Genomic DNA, 7,965 nt, shown 5'->3' with positions numbered 1-7,965 from the left:
ATTAGCAAATATGCAAAGTCAAAAAGTACTTTGCCACTGAATTATTTTCTATTATATTTTTCATCACCCTAATGACCTTTACATTCTTAAGTTGTGTAGACAATTATCAATTGGAACTAAAGTTTTTAACAGATGGAGAAGGACAGCAGTTTTGATGATTATTCTATAATGTGGCAACTATTCATAGTAGGAAATATGAATAGGTGTGTCCAGGTTTTGTGCATTATTAAGCACTTCTATAAATATATATAAACACACACACATATATATATATATATATATATATATAAACACACACACACACACACATATATATATATACACACATATATACATATACACACACATATATACATATACATATACACATACACACACATATATACATATACACACACATATATACATATACACATACACACACATATATACATATACATATATACACACACACACATATATACATATACACACACATATATATGCACATACACATACATATACACACAAATATATATATATATACATACACACACATATATACATATATATACACATACACACACATATATACATACACACACACACACACACACATATATATATATATATGGCAGGATTATTAGATGATGAAGGGAAGTACAGCTCTGCACCAAATTCCCTCTAATATATATATATACACACACACATATATATATATATATATATATATATATATATATATATATATATATATATATATATATATATATATGAATCTGACAAGTGTACTGATTAGGAACATTAAAGTCATTAATACAACAATATGCTTTTTAAAAAATATATAATGAGTTTTACGTTGTTCAACCCTATTATGTTATTTAATTTAATTTTTGTATGCTTTATTGTCAACAAAAGCAAGTACAATGCCATATCCCACTGAATAACAAAGAACATTTCACATGCATCAACAAGAAAAGGGAGAGAGGGTACATAAGCATCAGTTTACAGACAGATATCTACCGTATTATAGATATACGTACACTTATGTTATTTAATACTTGTATGTTTTGAGTGGATGTCTCCGCCATCTAGTGCTCATCTACGGTAAGACACGTGGAGTGACGTGTGCAATGACGTCTAAATGGGAAATCGAAACTGACATGGATTTCCCGAGTAATGTTCAACATCTGATCATAACACAAACTGCTGAAGTATTAAAGAAACACATCTGAAGAGTTCACTGAAGAACACAAGAGGCGCTTGACTTTACTCGATTAAAGAACGGTAAGAGACGAGGTTTGTGTTATTATATCACGGTTTATTAGATGACAATGTCTTCCTAAGATAAAGTGCTTATTGTATCTAGTAATTGTAAGTTCATGAGTGTTTTTGCTGCAGTTGTGGGAGTTTGTGTATGACTATAAGGATGTTTGAGCATGGTTTTGGTTGTTGTTTGTTTTTATGCAGGTATATTGATGGTTTGATTGCATCATGGCTCAACCAAAACCTCTCTTTGTGCCCTGGCTGTGTGAACAAATCCAAAGTGGAAGTTATCCTGGAGTGTGTTGGACCAATAAAGAACAAAGACAGTTTAGCATTCCCTGGAAGCATGCTTTAAGACAGGACTCCAGCAGTGACGATGTCCTCATATTCAAGGTCAAAATTCATCATTAATACATTAATCTATGTAGAAGACCCTATGTCAGGACAGTGATTACTGTACCATATTTGTGGTGTTTGATTATATTAAATGTGCACTTGCAATACTATTTGCAAAATATGTAAATGTACGTACAGGTAATATAATATTTATGATATAGTGCACTTTGCAATAATGTCAAATTAAAAGTTTCACTTTAAAGTGTTTTGTTGTGCTATACGTGCTAAAAGTACACTTACGTTTATGTATTGACTAACACACTAAAACACAAGTACTGTACGTCATTTTAACTGTAGTGTGTTACTACTGTACATTGAAAGGTAATATTTTTAAATGTACTAAATTGCAACATTATATAAATCAATTACACATTTGAAGCAGTGTTACAAATATATTTAAACAGAAGGCATGTTTCAATAGAAGTTACATTAACATATATTTGTACTGATATACTTGTCAGTGCATTCGGCCATACATTTTAATAATAAAACAATAGAATTATGAAATGACTCATAAAGATGTATTCATGTATTCAAGTCCTAAATGGGTCAAAAATGCATTTAATGTGCATTTAAACTGGTATATTTTCATTTAATTGCAAATAACGAGCAGGTAAATGTCCGAAAACAAGAATACACTTAAATATACTCTTTTTTTTTTTAACAAGGGTGGTATTTTACATGAGAAAAAAGAAGTAATGTTATATTATTTCAAGTACCCCAAGGTTAATAATAATACTGTGGTAATTCAGTGGCATATTTAGTATATTATTAGTACCTTATATTCTACCAAAGAATTACTACACTACCATTAAAATCAGCATTTATACATTTATATTTATTATAATCAAGCAACACCACATATTACATTTAATGGAAGTAATGCATTGTAGAATTTGTTTGGAGTATCTTGGATAAATACATCATTCACTACAAAAGTATAAATTACAGACCCACGGTATTACCATCAGAGCAGACAGGGTTATAACCACAGTGCTGTTTCTGCCGTAATGTGTATTTTGTCCCGTCAGGCATGGGCTCAGACGAGCGCCGCTGGAGATGGCAGGGTAAATGGAGATCCCTCTGTTTGGAAGAGAAACTTCCGTAGCGCTCTTCGTGCAAAAGGCTTCAAGATGATATCTGACAACAAGAACGATGCCGCTGATCCACATAAAATCTATCAGTTTCCATCTGAACCTCATTCTGCAGGTAGGAAGCATTACATTTGTGCTCGCTGCCATTAAGAAGATTGATTGAACTGTTAAATCTGATATTTGTTTTCTCTCCTCTCCAGCTTCAGGGTCCGAGGGCTCTCAAGAGACTGATGTGAGTATCTGTTTCATCACATTTGTCTGTTTTTTTCTTTAAAGCACCCTCAAGCCTCTTGCATCAGATAAGACATACACACAGACTTGGGAAATTTGTTTTCCATTTTTAGTTCTCACCAGATCTGTATGTGGAGGATAGCGACGTGTTCTCTAGTAAGACAGCATTTTATACCCAGCCATGCATTTGTTATATACATTTGTGAGGCCTTACATTGTGATGACAGTGTGTTTTATTTTTATATTTCTTAGCACATCCACCCCAAGGTTTGGAGCAAGATTTCACAGGACTAAACCTTAAGGAAAGTCCCTCACGAGGTAGATTCAAAATACTCAAAAATATATTGTATTTTCATTATAGCAGGTTGTAGTACAAAGCATTATATGGTGTAGATGAATTGATTTGATTACCTTTATTTTAGTCTCTATATGGTTGGATAATGTTTCATATAGTATTTTATACTGTAGTATTATAGAAGGTTTTTTACAATCGTGCCAATAAAGTACTTTTAAATAAACAAATATGACACTATAGTTTTATTATATATCCATCCATCCTGGATGGACACAAGTTTATTATATATTTTTATTATAAAATTATTATATTGTATATTAAAATAAATATACATACTGTCAAATGGAATAATTATGATTTTTTATATGCTCATCAATTCTGCATTTCTTTATTTATTTGATAAAAAAATACAGTAAAATGGTAATTTTGCCAAATATTATTACTATATAAAATAACTGTTTTCTATATGAATATATTTTTTAAAATATAATTTATTGCTGTGATCAAAAGCTGAATTTTCAGCATCATTATCCCAGTCTTCAGTGTTACATGATCCTTCAGAAATCATCCTAAATGTGTGATATAAATTAGACTTATATATTAAAACTGCAAAAATTGTATTAATTTTGTAATAAGTGCAGCACTGGTGAGCATAAGACACATATATAATGATTTAAAGGGCGGTTTACTGTGTATGTGTACAGCCTTTTCATTTTTGTTCCAGTTCATGAAGTTTGGAATCCAGATCAGTTATATCTGGGGCTCGAAGATCAAGGACTCTTCCCAGAAACCAGTCCATTAGATTATCAGATAATGGACACTCATGTGCCCTTTTCTTCACCTGAAGTTGGTGTTGGTGGTCTGGGGCAGATTTCGCCGCCTGAAGGGGCGACGGCTGTGTATCAACCGGACGGTGAAGGTGTGGGTCATCAGGATAGCATTCCTATGCCAAAACTGGGTAGGTGGATCCTAAGATCATCACATATTCACATCAATTACTGGGGTTTGATTACTCACACAGCTTTATTTCTATTCCTCACAGAGACATTTTTTCAGATTAAGGTTTATTACAAAGGGAAGAAGGTGAAGGAACAGTTGGTGGAGAATGCCACTGGTTTCAGACTGATGTATCAGGGAAACATGTTGGTATTTTTGTACTTGATTCATTGATCTTCAAATTAGCACCACTGGTTATGTTTCATACAGATGAAAGCCTAACGGTATACTGTTAACTCCCACAGGGACGAGTCCAACTTGATGGACAGTGCTGATCTACCAGTGGTCCAACTACCTATTCCAGAAGGTATTCTGGATCAGATCCAGGCCAAGCATACAAACGAAATTCTGAACAATCTGGGGGGTCTGGAGGTCAGGAGATTGGATGGCGTGGTTTGGGGTCACCGTTGGGGATTGAGCAGGATCTACTGGGGTCTATGCAAACACGAAAACAGCCAGACACCCAGAGAGCTCTCCAAAAACACATCTGAAGCCATCTACTTCTTCAGAGATTATATATCAGGTTAGTTATAATGTGTTAAATGGCAGATTTCTCCCAGCCATTTTAATGAAGATTATTGATTAAATTTTTGAAAATCATATTATTACATGATAGAAGTCTATTTCCGTATATGAACATGAGTACAAAAATGGTATAAAAATGCCTTTTTACAGAATTTACACATGGGTCATGTAGCATGATTACATTTAGTTTTATGTTTGTTTGTTAAATTCAAATTAAATGGTGTATTTGTTCAGCTATGGATGATTCTTGTATGTTAGACTGGTCACTTGGAAGATGTGCTGGATGTCATTCCTTTAGGTTTGATGGAGTTTATGCAGACAAGCCGAGAATCTCCTTCCTGCACTCTTTACTTCTTTCTGGGAGAGAAGTGGCCTGACCCCAAAATGAAGCCATGGGAGAAGAAACTCATCATGATAGAGGTTAGGACTGAGCAAATTCAGTTTTTTATTTATTGTTTTAATATTTAAAATATATATTTGTTGAAACCACAAGCCCTACTTTATTATATGCCTATTTCTAAGGCTCCTAAATTATCGACATGATCAAAACATGTAATCTAGTACATGCTTTCTGTCATCTGATTGATAGATCACACATTTATAGCGAGTAAAATGCCTATAGTATAATTCTAAAAATGTTGCATTAAATAAAATCCTTGCACACTGAGTCCGAAAATTTTTTTTCTTTCGTATTTGTCATCCTTTCCTATCAAAATGCTTGCTACGGATGCAAAAACGCATCCTGATCCGATTTTTTTAATGACGGACGAAAGTGTCGGAGGCAGTATGAAAACGTGATTGACACAACATGAGGTTGTATTTATTACATTTTTAACGTGCGAAAATTTCAGACTCAGTGTGCAATGACCTTAATACATACTATTAGGACATATAGAGTGATTTATATGCATTCATGCTGTGATAAAAGTCTCACTGATTTACATCACAATTTCATCTTATTTTTTGACCATATACAGTGGCATGCAAAAGTTTGGGAACCCCTTGCAGAATCTGTGAAAATGTGAATAATTTTAACAAAATAAGAGAGATCATACAAAATGCATGTTATTTTTTATTTAGTACTGTCCTGAGTAAGATATTTTCAATAAAATATGTTTACATATAGTCCACAAGACAAAAAAATAGCTGAAATTATTAAAATAACCACATTCAAAAGTTTGGGAACCCTTGGTTCTTAATACTGTGTGTGGTTACCTGGATGATCTACGACTGTTTTGTTTTGTGATGGTTATTCATGAGTCCCTTGTTTGTTCTGAACAATTAAACTGAGCACTGTTCTTCAGAAAAATCCTCCAGGTTCTGCAGAATCTTCAGTTTTCCAGCATCTTTTGCATATTTGAACCCTTTCCAGCAGTAACTGTATGATTTTGAGATCCACCTTTTCACACTGAGGATGATTGAGGGACTCAAACACAACAATTAAAGAAGGTTCAAACATTCACTGATGCTCCAGAAGGAAACACGATGCATTAAGAGCCGGGGGTGAAAACTTTTGAACAGAATGAAGATGTCCAAATATTTCTTATTTTGTAGAAATATATATATTTTTCCATTTAGTACTGGCCTTCGGAAGCAACAGAAGCTACTTGCATGTTTCCTGGAAGACAAATGAAGTACAATTTACCTTGATCTCTTAATGCATCGTGTTTCCTTCAGGAGCATCAGTGAATGTTTGAACCTTTTTTAATTGTTGTGTTTGAGTCCCTCAATCGTCCTCAGCGTGAAAAGGTGGATCTCAAAATCATACAGTTACTGCTGGAAAGGGTTCAAATATGCAAAAGATGCTGGAAAACTGAAGATTCTGCAGAACCTGGAGGATTTTTCTGAAGAACAGTGCTCAGTTGAACTGTTCAGAACAAACAAGGGACTCACAAAACAAAACAACAGTCGTAGATCATCCAGGTAACCACACACCGTATTAAGAACCAAGGGTTCGCAAACTTTTGAATGTGGTTATTTTAATAATTTCAGCTATTTTTTTGTCTTGTGGACTAAATGTAAACATCTTTTATGGAAAATATCTTACTCAGGACAGTACTAAATAAAAAATAACATGAATTTTGTATGATCTCTCTTATTTTGTTAAAATTATTCACATTTTCACAGATTCTGCAAGGGGTTCCCAAACTTTTGCATGCCACTGTAAATATCAACATCTGCACCAAATTTCATATTTTTGCATATCAAATGTATGTTATAATTTGAATAAATAAAATAAAAAATGTATCATGTTTTCTCTTCATCTTTCCCATTCATGTTCTCGTTCTATTGTTTGTTTAGGTTATTCTGACTTCACTGGAGGATTTGAAGACGATGGCTGTTGCAAACGGGGCGTCTTCACTGCAGTCAGTGGAGCTCCAGCTCTCTCTGGAGCAAATGATGGAGTTGTGTTAGAAAGACTTGACTGCACACTTACTGGGCTCCTAAATTGAAGCAGTTTCTTAAACAGTTTACTTAGAGGTGACTCCATTGTTAATTGCATTTATTGAAGGTGTGTGGACTAATACTGGAGAGCAGAATTTCAGTGACGGTACAAAGGAATTGCAATGATCCTACAGATAAAAATACAAAGATAAGTTTACAAGTGCAGTCATTTTTAAAATATATGTTGTTTTGTTTGCTATGATGAAAGAACAAGAATGAAAAAACTGCTAAAATCCAAGTCTAATGTCTGTTTTACACTACCACAGTTCTCTTACACAATATTGTGAATGATGACGATGATGTCTAGTTACAGTATGCTCTTCAGTCTTTTCTTGGCCTAAATTTGATTGTTATTGTATCTTTGACAGTAATCTGAACTGTTGTTCCACTGACATGCTGTGTTTCTTCAGCTTTCTTTTCAGCTGATATGAATGAAGAGGTTTGCACTTAGTATTGTGGTTATGAAAAACCTGGACATTTCAGGGATTTTTTATGTGTTTTCCAGGCCTGTTCTTCAGTGTCATGGAAAAGTCAAGAAAATTTCTATTCTACAATATACATTGTTGTTGTTATGATCCGTTCCAAACATTTAATTGGAAAGATATTGATTTTGAAGAATAAAACCTGCTTGCAAGCTAAAATATCAGATTTGTGAGTGACTCATTTGAGCTACTTCTATGCAATAAATCAGTCAAACCGGTTCACACGCAAGTTTAATATTTAATATTCAGCTATGTG

The 7,965-nt window shown here is 33.7% G+C and overlaps 1 protein-coding gene across 2 annotated transcripts; it reads left to right on the top strand.

The window, feature by feature from the left end:
• Positions 1–1,105: 1,105 nt before the first annotated feature.
• irf3 (interferon regulatory factor 3) lies at positions 1,106–7,926 on the top strand. 2 transcript variants are annotated; one of them, XM_079397258.1, is made up of 11 exons: positions 1,106–1,266; positions 1,450–1,638; positions 2,673–2,850; positions 2,936–2,967; positions 3,080–3,122; positions 3,219–3,284; positions 3,986–4,219; positions 4,304–4,403; positions 4,503–4,780; positions 5,081–5,202; positions 7,084–7,926. In XM_079397258.1, exons 2-11 carry the CDS (start codon positions 1,474–1,476, stop codon positions 7,195–7,197), a joined length of 1,332 nt encoding a protein of 443 aa, XP_079253384.1. In that variant the 5' UTR covers positions 1,106–1,266; positions 1,450–1,473; the 3' UTR covers positions 7,198–7,926. The 2 variants fall into 2 exon arrangements, with proteins under 2 accessions (XP_079253384.1, XP_079253385.1); XM_079397259.1 differs by having other exon boundaries at positions 1,134–1,278.
• The last annotated feature ends 39 nt before the right edge of the window (positions 7,927–7,965 follow it).

Source organism: Barbus barbus (genome assembly GCF_936440315.1).
Source record: "Barbus barbus genome assembly, chromosome: 38".
NCBI lineage: Eukaryota > Metazoa > Chordata > Actinopteri > Cypriniformes > Cyprinidae > Barbus > Barbus barbus.
Note: the sequence above shows the minus strand (reverse complement) of the source record. Positions and strands in the feature narration are given on the sequence as shown.

Coding starts and splice junctions, on each gene's coding strand:
- irf3 (XM_079397258.1), top strand. CDS start 1,474: ATGGCTCAACCAAAACCTCTCTTTGTGCCCTGGCTGTGTGAACAAATC. Junction 2,968..3,079: donor AGGGCTCTCAAGAGACTGAT/GTGAGTATCTGT, acceptor TTCCATTTTTAG/TTCTCACCAGATCTGTATGT. Junction 4,404..4,502: donor CTGATGTATCAGGGAAACAT/GTTGGTATTTTT, acceptor TAACTCCCACAG/GGACGAGTCCAACTTGATGG.